Source organism: Lacerta agilis, chromosome 7 (assembly GCF_009819535.1).
Source record: "Lacerta agilis isolate rLacAgi1 chromosome 7, rLacAgi1.pri, whole genome shotgun sequence".
In the NCBI taxonomy this organism is placed as follows: domain Eukaryota; kingdom Metazoa; phylum Chordata; class Lepidosauria; order Squamata; family Lacertidae; genus Lacerta; species Lacerta agilis.
The window spans coordinates 30,562,104-30,584,389 of NC_046318.1; the positions used below are offsets into that span (position 1 = coordinate 30,562,104).

General features: G+C 41.4%; 1 protein-coding gene across 2 annotated transcripts in view; it reads left to right on the plus strand.

Annotated features, from left to right (window-relative positions):
* PARD6G (par-6 family cell polarity regulator gamma) overlaps positions 1–22,286 on the plus strand; it is a 78,391-nt gene that overhangs the window by 7,118 nt on the left and 48,987 nt on the right. For both annotated transcript variants that reach the window (XM_033154730.1, XM_033154731.1), the window contains exon 2: positions 13,615–13,837. In XM_033154730.1, the coding sequence (XP_033010621.1) occupies positions 13,615–13,837 (223 nt within the window). The remainder of the gene's footprint in view (positions 1–13,614; positions 13,838–22,286) is intronic.

The following is a 22,286-nucleotide window of genomic DNA, read 5'->3' on the forward strand; positions in this document are numbered from 1 at the left end:
CAGACACGCATACGACTGGGCTGTTCCATCTCCAAAACAAAATGTTAAGTAGAGCATGGTAGTTCTGTGAAATACCAAATATGATAGCTCTCTTGTGAGAAGAGGGCACCCCATCAAGTTTTCTTTCTTCTTGAGGGAGGTGTTCGTGTTCTGGAACAATAAACCTATAGTAACTCAAAGGGTTTGTGTTGGGATCATTGCTCCAGAATCCTGTTTGGAAGCAGCATTAAGTAGTTATTATTGGCAGAAATGTGTTTCTTCTTAAGTGCTTGTCCCCGCATGCATTAATTGTGTCTGTCTATCTTTAGGTCTTTATTCGGCAGTAAGCTGAGTATACAAGAGTGTTGAACCCTTCACACCCCCTGATTTTCCTGGAGAGTGCAGTTGGGGAGGCAAGAGGTAATCTCCCCAATCCTAAATTCATTGGGGGCACCCCAAGGAAAACCTCTGGGTATGTGTTGGTGACCTATGAAGTCAGGTTCCCGTCCTTGTTTTACCGTACATGTAAATGGGATGAACACATGAATGGTGTCTCCATTGCGTCTAGTTTGGCCTTCTGTTTTTAGGGGGAGATGGTAAGAATGGATGTTTCCTTAAATTTAGAAAGGTTTGTTATGGGCACTTTGTGACTTAGGGTGGGCACTGAAACTGTTGAAGTCTCAACACTTTGGCTTGAACTGTATTCTTTGAATATTTGCTTCTTGCTATTGAATTTCTACTTCTACGCAGCACTTTTTAGCACTTGGAAAAGCAGCTCACAATTTATGAACAAATAACATCCCATTAGGACTTGGCGATCCATCTGTAAGAATGCATCGAGCTAGTAAAGTATCTGTTGCTCTATATTGCTTTCTGTCTGAATTAGGTGGACATGGGCGTCTTGCTAATGAAGTGGGCAACTGTTTAACCACACAGAACAAGCGTGTCTCAGCTCCGTTTTGCAAACAGCTCCACCTGCACTTCTTAGCCCAGATGGCCTGAAAGAGATAATAGCTGTCTTACAGGTAGCATGCACTTCCCTGCCTAGTGGCTCTTCTTACCTGCCATAGGTGGGTAGCTATTTGCAAGCATGATCTTGACCAACTTGGCTAGACTGCTCTAGATCAGATGAAGCTCAAAACGCCACTTGGGATGTGCTGTTCTTTCCGGCAGATGCCTGTGCCATCATCCTTTAAAAAACAAAAACAAAAACAGATCAACTCATCTTTTATGTTGTAAGTGCCAAGACTTGTGAAAACCTGTCTGGGAACAAGAAAGTTGAGAGTGAGAACTCGTGTTTTCTTGTTTATCCTCCAATGCTTTAGCCTAGAAGAAATGGGTATGAGTGGGTGCAGTCCTGCATCCTGGGCCTCCAGATGTAATCAGGAACTTTGTTTATTTGAAAGGAGAAGAAATGACAAACCTAGAATGTTTGTGGCACAAAAAATGTCGTTTCTGCAGCGCACTCCTTGGAGACTAGATTTGTTGCCTCCTCTGCAGCCCCCCCTACCCCCGCCACTTCTATGGTGGCCCCTTGGCAAACAGGAGGCACTTTGGGTCTCCTCCCAACCTTGTTCCAGATGTAGATATTTATTCCTCTCACCCCTTGTTCCTGATGTGGATATTCGCTCATCCCTTCTTCCCTGGCAGGGTGTGGCAGCACCATTTTGTGGTTCGCTTCGGCTGCCAAAAGGTCTTGGTCAGGCATAGGCAAACTCAGCCCTCCAGATGTTTTGGGACTACAACTCCCATCATCCCTAGCTAACAGGACCAGTGGTCAGGGATGATGGGAGTTGTAGTCCTAAAACATCTGGAGGGCTGAGTTTGCCTATGCCTGGTCTTGGTTCATCCCTAGACTGTCTCCATCTGTTTTCAGATGGACACACTGCAGGATAATGCAAAATCAACAAGCTTTTATTTTCAGAATGAAGCCAGTTTCTCAGGAAGCACTTCTTGGGGTGCAAAATACAGGTGATAGACCTAGATGGTACATGGATGGACTGTGCAGAAAAAGACAAATACTTGGTCTCCATTGATTCTTGAATAAGATGTTGTGTGTATGCAGCCTGAGTCTTTTTATTAGGGAACTGGGAAAGAAGGAAAGGTTGCAAAATCCATGTTGGTTTGAAGTGCTTCTTGAGAGAGGTAATTAATACTTCACAACTGCAATGCTTGGAGAGAGATTTCAGTCACTAACTTCTAGGTTCCTAAGTCATGGAATGAGCTTTGTGTTCTGGGGTAAGCGACTACAGATTCTTGCATTGTCCTCTGCAGATCTCTTGAGATTGTAGAGAGAGTTAAAGAGAGCAAGATTTAAATCAGTTGGGCTGGAATTTTGGAACTGTGTGAATGATGGGAAAACCTGCAGCTCTCAAGTTTTTGTTTTCCAATGTATTTCTTATCCAGTGTGGCATGAGCAAATTTTTATTATGAAACCACTGATTTAGATCAACATTGGAGGTCTTACTCAGTGTCTCCTTCTTTGGTTTGCCAGGCTGGCACAAGAGTCTGGCTGTTTCAGTTGCCACATCAGTAGAATGTCTTCCTAACTTCCTGTTTTTATCACTGTTAACTTTTTGTTGCCTGGTGAAAGTATAGCTTTTTTTAAAGAGTCTTACTTGAGTATTCTTGACTGACCCCTTGGACTTCTGTGAAAGAAAGGCAGGGTACAAATCTTTTAAATATATATTTTTTTTCCTAAGTAGGAAATCTAATTCAACTAGGGCAATGAAAAGCATGCACTGTAAGACTACATCTTTCCTAGTCCATACGGCAACTCCTAAGTCATGTATCCTGAATTTGTGTGCCTTCCTGTCCTGATAAAAGGTTGGGTAGCTTTGTTATACCTGACTTTGGTTATCTCCTTCTACTGTGGCTAGAAGACTTGCTTAAATTCAGCCAATCAAGAACAGCTTTGGCTTTTACACTAACAAGTTCAATGAAAGATTGTTATCTCAACTTGTTCTTCCACTCTTTTATTCTGTGGGGCCAGTACAGTGACAGCACCCTGAAAATCAGGAAGGTCTAGTTCTCTGGCAATTTTGATTAGTCATGTCTTCCACTTTTTTTTTTTTAGCATATGCTACAACTCACAAAAAGCTAAATGTGTGTAGGGTTTTCTTGGGGTGGGTGGGTGTTCAACTCCCATACTAGCTACTGTTGGAACCAGCGTTTGTTCATCATCACTCTGCTAAACTGGTAGCAAAAGTCCTTTTTGAGTGAGAAATTACATCTGGCTACATGTACCTTGTCGAAAAGGGATCTTCCATTCCTACATGTAAGCCATACAATGCACTCTTTTTTAAAATGTGCATTGCTATTAGATTTTTAAGACCTTGCACCTGGAGGTGGTTTTGTTTCGCATTAATTGCTCAGACAAAGGGCTCATCCACACTTTTGCTTTGACCCATATTTTGAATTTTATTCTGTATCAGTTAATTCCCCCCCGGGGTCTGAGAGCTTTTCTTGTTGTTCCGCTGCTGTGCCTTGCCAAACTTACCAGCTGAATCAGATTTCATCAGATGCATGGGAAATCTGGATATATTTTGCATAACCAAGTTCGAATTCAACAGGTAAGCAGTAGTGTAATAGCATTGCATTTATAACTATTTCTATCCCTACCTCCACCCACTCCAGTTCCATATCTTTTACCAGAATATATTTTATTGAGAAAGAGAGATAGAATAGCAAAAAAGAAAAGAAATTGCATATACCATTTCCATGCTTCTTAAAAGTGATGCACCAGAAAAAAATATTTTAGTAGATTCTTGTTCTAGTCCTTTTTGGATTTACAAGCATCATTCTCTTTTAAGATGAAATCATTTATTCTGAAATTTTCAAGGTTCGCAAAGTAATAGATATTCCTAAAGACTCAATAACAAAGCACATACAAATTCATGCAACTGTAGTCTGATGGCCTCCTTTTTAAAGAAAAGGGGGGGACCTATTTCTGCAAGAGTTGATCTGGAGTGGGAAGGGCCTATTTAACTCTTTGTGTACCCAGCATTCCCTTTCCTTTGTCCATTTTGCTCCCTTCAGGTGTTTCATATGTGCACATCCTTGCATTTGACTGTCTGCAGCAGGAAAAGCTGCTTTTGTGGGAGGGACTTGCCGGAGTAGGGAAAGCATTAAGCATTCTGCTGCTACTTCACACCATTCTCTCCAAAAGCTGCGTTTCCTCTTTAAAAAGAGCCACCTGTCTCCAGCTGGTGCATTATATTGCATGTAATGTACCACCTGGCCCTAAGGAAAACACTTATCTGCATCAACTTTGTGAGCTGGGCTTCAGTTAAACTCTTGTTTGGAACGTGCAATTTGGTTCCAAGGATGTTGAAACACTGGGTCTGGTAGGCATAACCTGTTCAATGTGAGTTGTTTTTCAAATGTTGACCCACCCACACTTCAAGCTCCTATCACTTTTTGTCTTGGGACAGATGGATCAATGAGGTTCCTGTGAGAAGCACATGGGATACACAGCTGAATTAATATGCTGAACTGTCACACTTCTTGAGGCATTGGAATTTTGCTAGCATTTTAGATAACGTGTTGCATTAGTTGGACATGAGCTGATGCAGGAAGGGAATTGTGAAAATGGGCAAGATTTAAGTATTGCCTGTAGAATTTTAAACTGAGAATACATGAATACATTTCCACCTCACACCTCTCTTTGTCATTGTATCTTTCTGCTGGAATTATTGTTAGAAATGGGCAGAGCCAGAGGGTCTCATAAGGATTACCTTGTGTTTTTTTTACCCAGGTAGGTTTCTATTTGGAGGAATCTCCTGCGGCAACCCCCCCCCAAAAAAAAACCCAAAGTCCTTTAAGAATGCCTTTAGAATAATTAATTTCTAGGTGTACCTGATAGAAGCTAGTCTTCTGAGGATAACTACCGTGTGACAGAATAGCCTCTAATCACGTTTAGGTGTAACGGGCTGTTGCCACATCCCTGCCTGTTTTGCTAGCGCAATGTTTTCCATTTGACAAGTTGTTTGCTGTTTTGGGGATATGACTGATGATCTGAAATGGGAAGGAGATAGTGTCTGAAATTAGGCCAACTCCCAGCATGCAAGACCTGTCAACCCACAAGCTTTTGTTTTGTTTTTGTAAGGTATAGAAGGGAAGTAGAATTCTGAAGGTGCCTGTCCAGCTCCTCTTTTGTTCCACACCATTCTATTCTATTCTATTCTATTCTATTCTATTCTATTCTATTCTATTCTTTCTTTTTAAAGAGACTACACTTTATAACCAGGGCCTCTTACCGTGTTGGTGTCAGGGATGAGCAAATCAGACTTATTTCTGGTCTGCGTCACTTCAGCATTTGGTATCCCATAAGTCTGTGCTGTCCCGTTCCTGCATTCATTTAATCTGCATGTACTGTAATCCTAGTTTTGTCTTTATGTAGCTATCTCTTTGAGAGAACGGCATTGGAATATTTATGGGAAGTGTGAAATTCTGTGGGTAACTAAGTTCTGATTTATACATTAGCCCATGAGGAGCAGGCTGGGTCATTTCAAACTGGAATTTGCAGAAACCCAGTTCCTCAAGCACCCCTATTGGCTTTGCCCCTGGATTCCTCTATGGGGCCGATTCGTGCAACGTATGAAGCTCTTCCCTGTGGTTGGAAGGTCTTCCATGCAACAATGTCTAGATTGTTCTGGTTTAAACTGTGGATATTGTTGGCTCTCTGCAGTAGTTTGGGTTTCTGACACATGCTGAAGTCAGTTAGTCATTTGGCAGTTCTGTCCTATGAACAACAATCACTAGATTGGAGCAACACTGAGGAAGCTTGTTTGATATCTTGCTTGATAGTGTATTGTCGTGAATACACTAGTAGAGCCTGCTAATTTATACCCTAATTTTTGAACCTTTACCATACAGATGATACATTTGTAAGTGTCTCCCATTACCCAGCCTATATTTCTCCTCTGCAGGCAACTTTGGAAAGTATGTATACCGGAACTTCTAGTAATTTAAACTTCTTCTTTTTTTGAAAAAGTGAAATAAAATGCATTCTCAACTGCGATAGCTTTCGAATTCAAATTCAAAAAAAGGTATTTAGCCTGAGCTACTTAAAACGTTTGGGAGATAGCCATTCCCTTTTAAAGTTTGTGTGGTGTCAGACTCGGGATTAAATAGATAGCAACAGTTTTAAACAATCTTTCCTCCCTCATTGTTTCATCAGTGGTGTGCTGCCAGAAATACAAAACCTTTGGCTAGCTAAGAATCATAGAATTGTAGATTTGGAAGGGGCCACAAGGGTCCTCTAGTTCAACTCCCTGCAATGCAGTCAATTCACTGGTAACTGATGAAAATCCTTTTAAAAACACCACTATAATTTTAAAAACAGCAACAATAAGTTGATTATTCAAACCATAAGGAATGGGATCCAGACATAAAAAATAAACCACATTGTTTATATTGCTGCTGTTCATAAATGAAGACATGGTGCCAGATTTCAGTCAGTTCTGAATTTCTTGGGTTTCTGGATTGTTGTGGAATTACCTAAACAATCATTGTGTGAGCAATTTTGGCCTGATTTTTTATGTTCCCCTCCGGCATGAGGAGCATATTTTAAACACGTCCTCTTGCTTATAAGCCTCAAGTCTTTTAATAATGGCAACCAACTAGGAAGTGTTAATAAGTGAAGACACTGTAACCAGTGTCATGGGGAAGATGGTTCTCTTGGAGAGAAGGATCTCTTGAGTTTGCCCATCTTGTGTTGTGCTGATGATGATAGGTTAAATGAGTGAGATGGCATTTGTGTACTGTAGGTCATTCCTCAGACATTGGGCTTTACTTGTAGGGCTCTTTCCAGAAATGTTGGCTACTACTGCTGTAGAAACTATGATGAGTTCATGTGTTGGGAGCAGTGTGGGGTTATTCCCCCTTTCTGTTGTCAGGAGGGTTTTGTCAGACATCACACCTTGTTTGTGGAAATCTCCCCCACACACACACCCTTCATCCGTTTTGCTAGCATCCTGCTTCATTCTCAGTTTGTGTTTCTACAAATCTTGTTACTCAGTCATTCTCACTTGATTTGGCAGCAAGTTTAGATAGATATGTTAAATTCAAAACAAGCGTCTCCCTTGCTCCAGCGTAAATCTTGCAGTACAATACATAATGCTGTAAAAATTCTACTGCAGTGCCTTCTAGATGTACCAACACTTCTCAGTTGGAATTCTGAGATGGCATAGTTTACAGTCTTCTAATGCTAAAAAGGCCTTATGCAGGGAGCTTCATGTTGACGAATGGAAGTAATTTCCCCCCAATATGTGTTACATATTTAAAATTAAGCAAGTATGGAGATTGTAGTGAATCTGGCAGGCTTCTCCCACGGTTAATTTCGGTAGCTACTAATGGCACCAGCTCTTTGGGGTTTGTGGGTCCATGTCAAGCAAATGCATTTTATTCTCATAAAAATGCAGCACTTCTTTACATAATATTGAAATAATATTGAAAACAGCTGTGAGAATATGGGCTTCATTGACATAAACATGCAAGTTCAGCGCTCATATATGCCAGGGTTCTTGAAGGCAACTCCAGCAGGGATCTTCAGAGCAAATGAAATTCAGTTTCCCCCTTTCAAAATCTATTTTTTAAAACAACAACAACAACAACCCACAATTGCTTATAAAAGATTTGGAAATGTTCACCTTTTGTTGCAGTTAGAGGAGTATACAAAGTACCTTGTTTCTGAAAACCAGTTACTAAGAAAATTGTAGCTTCTAACTTGCCCTCGCTCCTGACCATTGCACAACCATTTGTGGTGCATAGCATGAGCTCCAGAAATAACTCGGTAGTTTAGTATAATTGGCATTTCACTGTTCCTTTTGGCAGGCCATGTCATAATTTCTGAGGAGTCATCGTAAACCAACTTCACTTCATGATGACAAAAGCATATCATCTGCCAGCGTAAATATGGGTGCTTCATTACAACATGTGTGCTGCTAGAAAATGTTTTGCATGTTGAAATTCTGAGTGTGCCACTTATATAATAGGAATAGGTCCATCAAATATCTGTGCTGCACACACACTAACTGGAGAATTTTTTCTAGAAAGCTAGACTACCCCTCCCCTGTGCTTTCAAATACCTAAGAGCCCCGTTGAAGCAGATCGACGGCTCTTTTAATATAGCCTCCTGTTTCCCACAATGGTCAACTAGATATCTCTAGTAAACCCATTGCTGAATCCATGAAGAGCTTGTGTTTCACAGTTTAAACTATAAATCTATTTTTGGTCCATTCTGTCAAAGGCTGTCATGAACTCCTTGAAGGCTGCATAAAGCCATTTGGGTTCCTTGGCATATTTGCCAACTAATGACTAAATAAGAAGCCCTTTGCCTAAAGCCTGCCTGTTCTTTTGAGAGAATATTTCTTCAGCCCCATTGTTAGAAACTCAAGATAAATAAGTTAATCACCAAATGGCAATTTATTTATTTATTTTACATCTAGGCACCTTTTTCCAGTGAAATTTGTTGTTATTTATTTCATTTTTATACCACTTTATATTTTAAAGAACAAATCTCAAAGCAGTTTACAACACATTAAGACATCACATAAAACAATCAGGAATAAAACAAATTCAAGCTTCAAGGGAAATATTTCAGATCGTTCTCTAAGTCACATATTGCTATCCTCAGTCGCCAACCTGGCATTATGTGATCTCTGCGTGGTCGCAATAGGACCCACCCCAGTCGCAAATTGTGCCTTCTGCCTGGCTAATTTCTAATGCTGAATTGAGCCCAGTATTTGAGCTTATTCAGAAAGAAGCTCATACACGATTTCTGAGACAATGTTTAACAGATTTAGGAGCTTGTAATTTTGGAAGCCATTTTAAATCTCACACACACACACACACACCACATACCCTCCTTAAATTTTGGAGCTGTAGTATTTCCCAACCTGGTCCTTCTAACCAGTTTTCTAAGATTGCGTATTGTGCCCAAGTTTTAGTTTCTCTGTAAATCCTTTTTAAAAAAACGTTAAAACAATTAGCATCACTTCCACATGCAGATTAGCGTGTGGTGTAGTGGTTAAGAGTGGTAGACTCGTAATCTGGGGAACCGGGTTCGTGTCTCCACTCCTCCACATGCAGCTGCTGGGTGACCTTGGGCTAGTCACACTTCTTTGAAGTCTCTCAGCCCCACTCACCTCACAGAGTGTTTGTTGTGGGGGAGGAAGGGAAAGGAGAATGTTAGCCGCTTTGAGACTCCTTCGGGTAGTGAAAAGCGGGATATCAAATCCAAACTCTTCTTCTTCTTCTTATTGTATAGTATGTAAACCATCAAAACCATTCGACAGCTGGCATTCATATCACATGAAATTTGCCCTCGTACGTTCTCTACCCTTTGTATTGTCCCTGGTGTTGATTTTAATACGGAAATAGATGAGATTCCCTGTTGTGCTAGAACGGGTTGGTTCCTTAGGCATCTTTTGCTGCCTGTACAGTATCTGCAAATCGACCAGACGGTGACTAATATTGAGGGAGATTCTTAGAACGAGGGGTCATTGTTTGAAGAGCAAGCATGTGTAATACTATTTTGTTAGTCACCATTCTCACAGCACTGTCAGCCTAAATTACCATCAACCCTGTATTGCCCTTCCTTCCCTTGCTTTTAGCTTTGCGATGTCAGTGGAGATGTTTGCATTAGGCAAGTAGGCCAAAGTAGATTACGGTACTTCATTGTTCAAAAACTGCTCTAATAAGTAGATTAGGTTCCCATAATGAAGGATTGTTCTGGCTGCTTGTCTTAGTGTAGCCTGGGTGATAGGCAAAAGAACACCCTTCTAAAAGCCATTTAGCACTCTAGTGATAGGAAGGTTCAAAGCAGTTGAGGAGACTATTCTGGAAAAGGCCTTTAGAGCAGTGTTTTTCAACCACTGTTCCGCGGCACACTAGTGTGCCGCGAGATGTTGCCTGGTGTGCCGTGGGAAAAATTCAAAAATTCAAGATAATTACTTTATATATAGTCAATATAGGCACAGAGTTAATTTTTTTAACATTTTCTAATGGTGGTGTGCCTCGTGATTTTTTTCATGAAACAAGTGTGCCTTTGCCCAAAAAAGGTTGAAAAACACTGCTTTAGAGATAGATACCAACTATGAGGTATCCTGTTTCTTCTACTACCCAGTGCGCTGCTTAGTAATATATCGTTGCTGCTCACCAGGCTTTAATTAGGGAAGAGGGGAATGGAAATAACCTTTTTAAAATAATAATAATAATAAAATAAGTGAAACAGTTGGGATCCAAAAGTATGTAGCCTGAAGAGAAGGGGTGGTTAACTTAACAGGCCACTGTGTTCTCTTGCTTGCTTTTTATTTTTAGCTTGCAGCCTTCATGAAAATCCTTCAAGCCAAATAGGACATTTCTGCTAAGTCTCCACGTCAGACTTTGTAAAGTGGGAGGGGGGCTTTGTGACCTCCACACAGGGCCATAGCTAGGGGGTGGTGAGGTGGGCGCCTCGCCAGGGGCGCAGGCGATGGGGAGGGGTTCAAAATCGGCAATAAAATATGTCCATAAATATAAATATTGATTATAGCCACATAGGAAATGGTTTTAAATAGAGGGTGAATTGAATGGGTGGAAGGGGTTGGGGTTGGAGGAGAGGCGGAAAGAAGAGCTAATTTGTCCGTGGCTAGGGGGCACAATCTGGTGTTTTTTTTATATAAGAGTTTATTGGTTTTCCAAAAAAGATAACAAACATATATAAAAAAACAATACAAACATACTACATACTACAAAAATTTTAAACAAAAAAAAATGAAAACTCATACACAATATAAAAAACACATAAAACACCTATTTAACTATCTTAATCTTATTTCAAATCTTGATCCAGGGACTTCCCCCATTCTCTCTTCTGTGTTCAATTCTAATTTAGTTTAATAACTTTGTAACTATTTTAACAATCATTCACCATTATTCTTCATCCTCAAATAACATTATATCTTATCTCTATCAACTCTATCATACTCATAACTTCTAATATATATATAAATTTTAACTTCTTATATACTATTTTAACCTAGCATTACATAGCTATCACCTATTATGTTCACTGATTTCACTTCAAATGTCCAACTTTTCACGCTGTTTCAAATAGAATTTAAATTTCTTCCAATCTTCTTGCACCTTCTCCTCCCTCTGGTCTCGGAGCTTCGCGGTCAGTTCTGCGAGTTCCATGTAATCAATTAACTTCATCTGCCAATCTTCTACTGTTGGGCACTCTTCACCTTTCCAGGGGGCGCAATCTGGACGGTTCTGCCAGGGGCGAAAGATCACGTAGCTACGGCTCTGCCTCCACATGTGTGTTTGGATGCAAACCTCTAAATATTTACTCCATCGGTTGACCTGACTTCTTAATTTCTAGGTTCTTATGAAGGGTTACAATTGTATCTGCCCAAAAGAATGAGACTTGTGTTGCTTTATTTATTTATTTAATCAAGTTTCGTTGTAATGGTAAGCAAGCTTTCCAGGCTTCACAGAACTCTAAAAACAAAACAAAACACCACACCACAACATTTTCCTAAAACTCTTCAGATAGGAAGCGTTGTTGTTTTTTAAAGCTTTCATTTCTCACGTTTGGACACATGTTGTATGATTGTGATTTTATGTGAGATGATTTGCTTCTAATGACAAGAGACACAAAAGTCACAAGGACAAACTCTTAATTACTGTACTCCTATAAATGTTACAAAGGAGAATCGTTACAAAAGGGTTATTGGGTTGGTTTTTACTTTGATTATATATTTTGTGGTTTCATATTTTGATTTTGTTCTGTGAACTGCCCTGAGACCTCCGGGCATAGGACAGTATATAAATTAAATTAAATTAAATTAAATTAATAAATGCACAAGTCCATTCACTGGGGTTCCGCCTCTAAACTCATTTCATTTCATTTTTAATTTGTATACTGCCTTTCTATATTACCATACACAAGGCAGTTTACAAGAAAGAAACAACAAAATAGGTGTTGTTGCATCCCCACCCCCTTGGCACTGCTGTTTGCACCATACACAACCCTTCCGCATGCATGGCTGTGGGAAGATTTATCTGCAGTGTTCGGATTGGCAATATTTCATCAAATCTTTTCCCTTTTACTGACTTGTTTCTTAGTGGTTCACAACTTAAAATCAGAGTCCTTGACAGCTAAAGACTAATATACTTCTCCAGCTCTGACTCCCTGAATTACTTGTTCACTTGAGTAACAGCTTGCTGATGCTTGACATCTCCTAATTTCCATGTAGAAGCCTCCTTTTGCAATGAGCTGAGAGTGCTTATCAGCATTCCAGTTAACAGTTTCAAATATAGCCAAGGCAATGAACATGGAAATTATCTTTGGAGACTTTCTTCCAAGTCTCTTAGGGCTACATGAATATTAAAATCCCTGAATTGAAATTAGTGTTTGTTAAGAACAATCCACCCAATTTCCCCCTCATTAAATTAACCTAGTGTGTTCCACATCTGCATTGTTTGCATAACTATCATTCAGGGAAACTGTCTCAAATGTCACCTAGTGACTTCAGTGGAACTGACTTCCGACATATTTGGAAGAATGTAAGCCCACAGGTGGGGAAAACTTTTGGCTCCATGAACCAGATATTTTTCAGGCCCTGGCCCCACAGTCCAAACTTGACAGGTGAGTGAAGCTGCCCACCCATAAATTATCTGGTGTCACAATGATATAAGATAACTGGGTGCTTTGAAGTCCCAATGTCAGGACTTCAAAGCACTGCTCAGGGAGCCCTGCATGTTGCTTCAAAGCTCATGAGGCTTTTTTTCCAGGCATTGGTTATGTGAGCAACTTCCATTGCAAGGGACTCTCTTGCACAGGCAATCTTCACAGAGGAGAATATGGTGTGGGCTTTGCAGGCTTGTAGAGTACTTTATGGTCATCAACAGTCTTGGGAGTCCAAGGTCTCTTCAACATCAGAAATCTATGTCATTGGGGATTCTGTTTTCATCAGTAAATTGAGAACCAGAGTTCTTCTGTCCCTCAAAAACCTGGCAGGAACTGATCTTGCAGAGTGGGCCTCCGGATTTCCCAATTGTTGGTCAAATTAGGGAAGTGAAAAAGAATCAATTTAAAATGAACTTCTGGGAGACCTCTTGAGCAATTTGCTGAAATCATGAAGTATAGTAAGTAGCAGGGGAAAACAGAACCATTGCATTTTGGTTGACATGTTCAAAGCAACTGTAGGCAAAGGAACACTGATAGGGTTGTCTGCTTTTGACAGGGGGAAGGAGAGAATAAGCAAATTTGTTCTAACTGGTTTGGTGTGATTTTTGAATTGACAAACCATAGTTAGTTATAGCCATCTGTCTGCCTTGAGAAATCTGCTGTCCCAAGGACATTACCGATTGAAGTACAGAAAGAATAGTGCTTTAGAAGTTCAAACCATGGTTTGGATTCTAAGCTACAGCTAGTGCAAAGCACAGTCTAGTACAGTGTTTGAATTAAGTTTAAAAAACAACTTGCCTCTTCCATCATCTTAATATCCTGTACAATTATAAGGTTGCAGTTTGAAGAGCACGTAAACTATTTAAGAATGAGAACAACAAATGTAAAACTTGAAAGCTTCTGTCACCTTAAAAACCCAGACACCCGTTTATCTGCTCTTTTCCCTTTGATTCCAGTTTGGTGCAGAATTTCGAAGGTTTTCCCTGGATCGTTACAAACCAGGGAAATTTGAAGACTTCTACAAACTGATTCTTCACATCCACCACATATCCAACATGGAGGTGATGATTGGTTATGCCGATATACACGGAGATCTTCTTCCTATTAATAATGACGACAACTTCTTCAAGGCTGTTACAAGTGCAAACCCGCTGCTTAGGATTTTTATACAAAAGCAAGGTAAGATTAAATGATCACCCATCTGCTGAAAACATAAACTCCTCATTTTTTCTTACCGATTTCTAGATTTTGAAAACCCCCGTGGAGAGTAGAATCCTGTTTGTATTGGCTCCTCGACCTGGATATTTGAGTGGGGTGGATAAGTTGTTGTTAGGGAAACAGCAGAAATATATCACGACGAGGTACAAAAGACTGCAGTGCACCAGCGTATTTTAATAGCATGCGCTCAAAATAATTTGCATATTCCTTTCATTAATTCAAGAAGCAGCAAGCTGTTGTTAGAGATGCTGCTCCTGTATTACTGTTTGGAAATTCCTTCCTTTGTATGTAGAAAATGTAAGTTGGCCCTTAAGAAATCTGAAATAATGGCTGAAGATCAAAGAAGGTTGGATGCCCAGCCAATGAGTTTTGTTTTGCTTCTTTCACTCTTGCATCAGCTCATGAGAGTTGGGGGTGGGAATTCAAGCCTGCCAGTACTCCAACTTCTCCCTGCAGCCATAATATTTGGGGGCCAAATGTATGCTAGGACTCTTTATTTCTAACAGGCGTCTCTTTTCTGCCAGAGGAAAGAACCATATATGGAGGCTCTGTTTTGCCCTCTTCTGCATTAGCAGTCCCTACTTTGCATGGTTTGATTGCCTAATTTATCTGTTCTTACAATTTAATTACGTAACGACACAATCCTCTCTCTCTCTCAATCTCTCTCTCTCTCTCTCTATATATATATATTGAGAAATAAAGGGCACTGAGTTCAATAGGCCATACTCCCAGCCATATAGGATTGCAACTTAAAGCATGTTAGCAGTTCGAAACAGGATTGCTGAAGCATATTTAAGCTGCTGTGTCCCAAAGCTTGCTTAAGAAGCAAGCGACTTTGAAACAGAGCCAAAGGCAGGCAGCTCTGAAATAACTAATGTAGTAAGAAAAATGAAGCAGCACAAAGGAGAATAAACTCTTAAAACAGAATAGAGTAGAAATAGCAGGAATAAATAACATGACAAATCACTCCGGGGGCCTTCTCACAAATGCTCATATGTTGAAGACTGGCATTGTGCAGCGTGGGGCCTGACAGGCCTCATAAGGACGGCTGCTTCTGCTGCTGCTGCTGGGGTATTTTGGGAGAAGTTTCATTGGAAGTTTTTGCTGTTGTTACTGATACTAACTTTTTGTATCATTGTTTTTATGTGGAAATTTGTTCAGTTTGGTTATGTAGTTTTTAATGTGTTTTATTTTTATGACTACTTTGCTATATTTGTAATTATGTAAATCTTTTCATATTGTAAGCCTCCTTGAGCATTGTTTTAACTGTGGAAAGGTGGCATACAAATAAGATGATGATGGTGGTGATTTCAATCTTTACTCATACAGATTGATTTTGATGTAGGGCAGTCGAGACGTTTTGCAACCGGAGTGCGCAAAAGTTTGTATTGGTCGAAAACCATTGCAGTTTTATTATATGATGATATATGGGGTGCTGGTTTGGGTACCATTATCCTGGATTCTGTACTTTAGTCACAAGTGACTAATACAGGTGTGTGTCTGTGTTGGCAAATGTGCCAGTAGCTTTGAATTTATAAGCAAACCTTGAATCATAAGGAATTATATCTAATTTTCCTATGCCAGCACCAGTTCAAATTTACTTGTGTGTGTATATCAATTTTCCTTTGTAAATAAAACAAAACAAAATAATTTAATATAAAATAAAATAAAAGTGGTTGCTACATCTTAGATAGGGGACTGGCAGGTTTAGAACCAGATGACCTGACATGGAATTGTTACAATGTTCCCATTAAAAAATAATAATACAGAAAGGGAGTGGCTGGGAAAAGTGACTTCATTGCTGTAGAACCCAGAGTATAAACACTCCTGGGTTTGATAATCATGTTTTGGAGGAGGTGGAATGTTATACTTAAAAATAATCCATTGCCAATATTAAATCTGCTTCGTGGGGGGGGGGGCAATAAAATGTATCTTCCTCTGTTCCACTTTCCTATTCCCTTACAAGCCATTATAATATTACAGCTGCAGTGTCCCAACTTCACAGCTTCAAATACAGAACCTATTAAGCTTTGGATTTTGGGGTGTGTGTATGTGTATGTTGAAGGGCAGGTACTTTGCACAGGCCTGCAATAGGCAGTTTGCTCTTTGTGTCTGGGGCTAGAGGACTCCAGGACTGCACAGCAAGTGGGTGTTTCTCTGCAATGCACATCACCACCTTGTCGTTGTCGTTTTTGGCACTCTGGTTGAACAGGTTGTGGCTAGATTGCCATCTTGGACTAGTATCCCTCTCTCTTAAACATCAAGGGAGGGGCACAGCTGTTCTGCTCTAGGCTTCTTTCTGCTAAGCATGCTGAGCCATCAGTGCTGCTAAACAAAAGGGAAGCATTTTTAGTTTGTTTGTTCCCCCCCCCCACAGGTGGAGAAGCGAATATAATGTGGCACTTGCGCCTGAGTTTAAATCCCCCTTGAGCTACTTTGGGTGGCCTTGGACCCATCCTATACCCTTAAGCCTTTGTCCCCTCTCTCTCCCCCTGCAAAATGGGGGTGATGTTTTGCTTCACTGATAATAAAGAATGAAATGTAAAAATCGGCCATGAGCCTTGGGGATAAGAGCAGGAGGTATACAAATAATACAGGGAATAAGTGAGCCATCCTCTGTTGGCCTCTGCTAAAGGTAGAAAAAAACCTGGGTCTCTCTACACCTTTGCTTCTGGTTTGCTTCCACCTAGGTAGGCCGTGATGCAGGTCATTCTTCTTTTTCTAGATTATCACAAGGAGATTTTTCAGTCAGTGCATTGATGACGATAGGGAGACTCTGTCAGATCACTGGCTGGTAGGCAGACAAGTGTGAGCTAAGAAGTTTGGTCACTGAAATGCACAGCATCCATCATCTACTTTCAAGGCCAATATATAAAAACTGCTCCACTTGTTTCATTCAGATGCTTCTCCTTTCCTTCCTTTTTCCTTCTCTCCTCCATACGCCCTTTGTTCCCAGCTTGTTGTTGTTGTTTAGTCATTTAGTCGTGTCCGACTCTTCGTGACCCCATGGACCAGAGCACACCAGGCACTCCTGCCTTCCACTGCCTCCCGCAGTTTGGTCAAACTCGTGTTGGCCAGCTAGTTTATCCCAAACACAATCGTCAGTCTTTCAGTGCAATGAGCGCTTAAACAGTCCTAAATCGATGCAAATACTAGAAACTCTGCAGAAGCTGCTTAAAGTAAGTTTTATTACTACATTGGGTGCTGCAAGCTGTTTTTCACATCCCCTTTCTTATCCCATTTATGGCTTTCTTGACCTGTCACAGCTCGGAATAGTTCCTAGATGTATCCTGTCCCGGGTACCGGCCAGGCCAAGATTACTTTAGCCAAAGCCACAGCAGATGGCTTCAGGCTACTAATGGTAACTAACTATTACAGTCATACCTCGGGTTGCGGCTGCTTCAGGTTGCGCAATTTCGGGTTGCGCACCGCGCCGAACCCGGAAGTAACAGAACGGGCTAGTTCTGGGTTTCGGCACTCGCGCATGCGCAGAAGCACTGGATTGCATCACGCGCATGCACAGGCACAGTGGCGTGGGTTGCGAACGTGCCTCCCGCACGGATCGCGTTCGCGACCCGAGTGTCCACTGTACCTGCAAACAAAGAGCCATGTTTTAAGTGTAAACTGATACTTCTTGTGTTCAACCTGTGGTGTTATGGATGAGGGATGTTTTCTGGCAGCATCTTCTGCTGGTACCTATTTGAGAGAGAGAGAGAGAGAGAACTGCAGTACCAAACTGAGCAAAGGAAGTATTTCTATGAAAAAAAATTCCCCAGGCCATTTCCATGCTCACTGTAGGATACAAGCTGGGTGTGTACTCTCTGGCTGTTCTCACACTTGTCAACTGATCAGAGGAGAGCGTGGGGTGAGGAACCCGACATGTTTGTGCTGCTGGGATTGGCAGTGTTGAAAGAATGTTTCCTGTTCCTGTTGTTCAGATCAGTCTGAAAGTGTCCTTAGATGTCCAGCGGGAGCCAGTGTTGAATCTGGAACATATAAAGCCCTTGGTAGTGTAGGGGCTGCATTACTAGCATGCCATACAAAGTGGATATCCACAGTGTGCTGGGAGAATCCAGAAGTACTGTATTGGTCGGGCAACCTGGGTGTGGGTGTGTAAATATAGATATAGACACAGACACTCATATACATGCACACACATACACAGAGAGGGTAATTCAGTAATGTGTTCTGGCAACAAGCACCAGTTTAGCGTCGGTTTCATTAGCTTCTCCTAGTTGTCTATTTCAAGCATTGATAATAGTGTACAGGTGCTTTGTTTTTCACAGTAGCCTGGAGGAGAAATCTGGATGACCAATTTTAAGGGAATGCTTGCATAATTGAACACCGAACAGTCAATAAAAGGCAAGCACTAATTCTGTTGACTTAATTTTCCTCAGCTGAAATAGATATTTCCCAATTGCTTTTCGGAGAAGTGGTTTTTAAAGACTAGGCCATCAGCTACTATCCTTGTTCTCTAGACAAGACTGTTTGGGATGTTTTGCTCTTGTAACTCTGTAATTTAATATCAGTTGGATCAAAAACTTTTTCCTATAAAGAGAAGTGTCTGCTGCATGAGAAATTTATCACCTCATCATTGGGATAGCAATATGGCAAACTTTTCTTCTTCTGAAGGCACATGTCTTTACTTCCTGATCTATGTTAAACTAAAAGGAGGATTGATAAAATAATTGAATGCACAAATCTTGCTGCTTATTCCTTCTAGCTGAGATCCCAAAAGCACATGCCCAGTAGAGGCTTCAGGTACACTTTTATTAATAGTAGTTGCTTGACAACCTCCCATCTAAAAAACAAACAAACCACAAACAAACACAAATAGGATGGTATTGCAGAGGTCTTCCACAAAGGTCTACCTTATGTTGCATAGGTCAAGAGAAGAAAGTGAGATGTCCCCTTGAACATGTGTGAGACCTTGTTCCTCTTCTTTGATCCTGGCCTCTCTGTCATGAAACCTGAGATTTCTATAATGCATAATTTTTCTGGTCACCTTGGTATGCTAATTACAAAGTAAGCTTGGATCTAGACTTGGCGGCTGTTAATAAAACATCTTCCCAGTGCAGGGAGGCAAGATCACTTAGCTGTCTGTAGGGAACTGTCATATCACATGGAAGGGTTACCAAGCCCCACTTTGTGTACTTTCTCACTCCAATGTCTAACATGGGGTTTTCCAATTTTGGGTCTCTCTCTGGCTGTTTTTGGACTACAATTCCCATCATCCCTGATCGCTGGTCCTGCTAACTAAGGATGGTGGGAGTTGTAGTCCAAAAACAGCTGGATACCCAAGTTCGGGAAACCCTGCTCTAACAACACCTGACCCAGACATTGTGCAGGTGAAAACATTTTCTGGCAAGGTGGTAAAGTTTTTGGAAAAGCTTTACCTGCTTAATCTTGTATATTAGTTTTAAAAAAAGGAAGTGGTGACAAGCCTAGTTCTACAGCAACCTTACAAGCAGATAATTACAAACATCACAGCACTTCTGGGCTGCCCTGTGTGCTCTTTGTTCTGCATGTTTGAATCCGAATTATGTGGTATTCATGGCCAACAAGATTATTCAGCATCATGAGATTTGCCAGAGCTGAACTGACCAAGCTGGATGCCTTTTATGGGCAGCACAGTTAATGGTGATAAAAAGAGAAATTGTAAATTCAGACATTGTCCCTGGCAACACAGAATATCATACATGTTGCTGCTGCTGCTGCTGCTGTTTTTCTCTTTTAGCATATATACTTCGGGCTGTCACCTGAATGAAGGCAATAGTTTAAACAAAAGGTAAAGGTAAAGGACCCCTGACAGTTAAGTCCAGTCGTGAACAACTCTGGGGTTGCGGTGCTCATCTCGCTTTACTGGCCAAGGGAGCTGACGTTTGTCCGCAGACAGCTTCTGGGTCATGTGGCCAGCAAGACTAAGCCGCTTCTGGCAAGCCAAAGCAGCGCACGGAAACGCCGTTTACCTTCCCGCCGGAGTGGTACCTATTTTTCTACTTGCACTTTGACGTGCTTTCAAACTGCTAGGTTGGCAGGAGCTGGGACCAAGCAAGGGGAGCTCACCCCGTCGCGAGGATTCGAACCACAAACCTTCCAATCGGCAAGCCCTAGACTCAGTGCTTTAGACCACAGCACCACCCATGGCCCAATTGAGCCACTCTTAATTGACAGCCTCATTGAGCCCAGGAAGCTTCTGCTTAGGGGAGTGTATTTATTTGAAGGGGAAAGGTTACCAGTGTCTTACAGTGGCATAGCTGGGGGGGGGGAGCACAGGAGTGGTTCCCCAAGGCGCAGAATTGTTGGGGTGCAGAATCTCAACACTGGGTGCTTCCTCCATACTGCTTTCACTGGGCTCCATTGGAAACAGCTTCTCCATGCAAACCAGGAAGTGACACCTCCAGATTTTGGAACTTCTTTTCTTATCTCCTGGGTGACACAGGACACAGATGCCATTAGGCAGTTTAATGTGCATGCATATTCCATCCGTTTCTCTCCCTCCCTCCCACCAAGCCCTGCACGGCCCAGGGCACTGGAAAGCCACGCAATGCCACTGCCGTCCTCCCCCAGCCACCAGTTTTGAAGGAATAAGTCCTTGCATATGTAGTCTGCAAAGTAGCAATGAGAATAATTCAGCCAACCAGCCAGCCTCATGAACAAAAGATCGAAGCTATAATTACTTATACTTAAAAGTTGCTCACTCTCAGCTGCTCCCATGAGATATGGGAACACGTTTGATCAGTCTCCCCCCAGCCTAGTTCATGCTGCATCCTTGGACTACCAGCTTGAGCCAGCACAACCCCAAACATCTGGCAAAGCACTAGGTTAGGAAGTTTTTTGTCTTATGTGGTGCTGCTGCTGCTGCAGGAATTATCTGCAGAAGTAGTCATGCAGTGCCTTTGGTGTTTTCTTTAAAACAAAAACAAAAAACCCCTCCCTGCTAAAATTAGAAACTTAACACAGGAAATGTAGTAAATACTTTTGAATTAACTACCCGCTAACCCTCTCCTTGGAATAAATGGTGCAGACAACATATGGAGATAGTCTTTTCATCATGATGCTAGCAAATGCTTAATGACTGGAGTTCATGTAGGGTTCCTAGTTGAGGTTTTGTCACTGCTTTCATCTAGACCAGCCGTTGCCTCTTTCAATAGCTGCATATGGAGTTGGATGCAGTTTCCCCCCCCCCCCATCCCCAACTGTCTTTTCTGACATTGCCTTCCAGCATGCGAGCCCCTTCCTGTGCTGCACAGTAATGTTTGAAATCTGAGGCTATGTGGGAGAAGCCCATGACATGCCTCCTCCTCCTCATGCTGCTGTGGTGAGCAGCACGGTCTCTTCTTCCCAGGTGACATGAATTTCTGGCATGACCAAGTACTGCTAGAAAGATGCCGGAAAGTCAAGAGATGCCAAGAGAAAAAAGGGGGGGGGCGTTTCCTGGGCTTTCACATCTCTGAGCAAGTCGTACACCTTCAAAGGTACAAGAATCACTATTTCACCTTGTGGTAATGTATTGCATCACTTGCCACTAAGGATTTTCGTGTGTTAAATTTTCAAAACAATTCAGAAACTCCCCCCCCCCCCGATAACTGTACCCTTGAGTGACCAATATTGCCACAGGGTTGTTTGCAAAACACTTTCTTTAAAGCGCTGTCTAGGGTCTTACTCCTTTACAACCAAGAGTCTTGGTGGTGGTTCTTTCTGAATATTGGCTCTCTGAGATTCTAAGGACACAAACATCTATCAGAGCTAATGCACAAGTATAAATGGAATGCAACAGCCTTGCTTGGCTTCAGCTGCACTTTCAAATGGCGGTCATGAACTATTTTTCTGCCTCTGAATGACCAAGATTTATTATTCAGGAATTTCATTTTCCATGCTTAAAATACAGGACATTATTTGACTGGAGAAATACAAAAAAACCACCACACACTTGTTTAAAACCCCAGCATTGAAAACATTTCTCTCTGTGTATGCCTGCGTTCCCCGCTCCTCTTTTCATGCTGATCTGTAAGGCTTTTTTCCAAAACTTTCTTTGCAGATTCTTCAGTTCGATAACTAAGCAGAGCGAAACAACAACAGTTGTGTGTTAGAGAAATATGAGATTGCAGACACATGTTAATAATTTTATAGAATTCCTATAAAATGGAGGGTGGGGAGTTTTCAAAATGCAGAATATGGTAGTGAACTCTCCCAGGTTGTACTTGCTTCTGAAGCCCCATCTTCTCCCCACACCTCACCCCACCAACATTGCTTTTCTCTCCTTGAACTTAGATTTAAAAGTAATCACTACTAAAGGAAAGGCTGGAGGGGGAAGGGTTTGACAGCCCCTACCTAGGGCTGTGCCAAAAACCTTTTGCCTCTCAAAAACCTTCAGTGCTATTTTGTGGGTTGCGAAATGTTTTGCCAA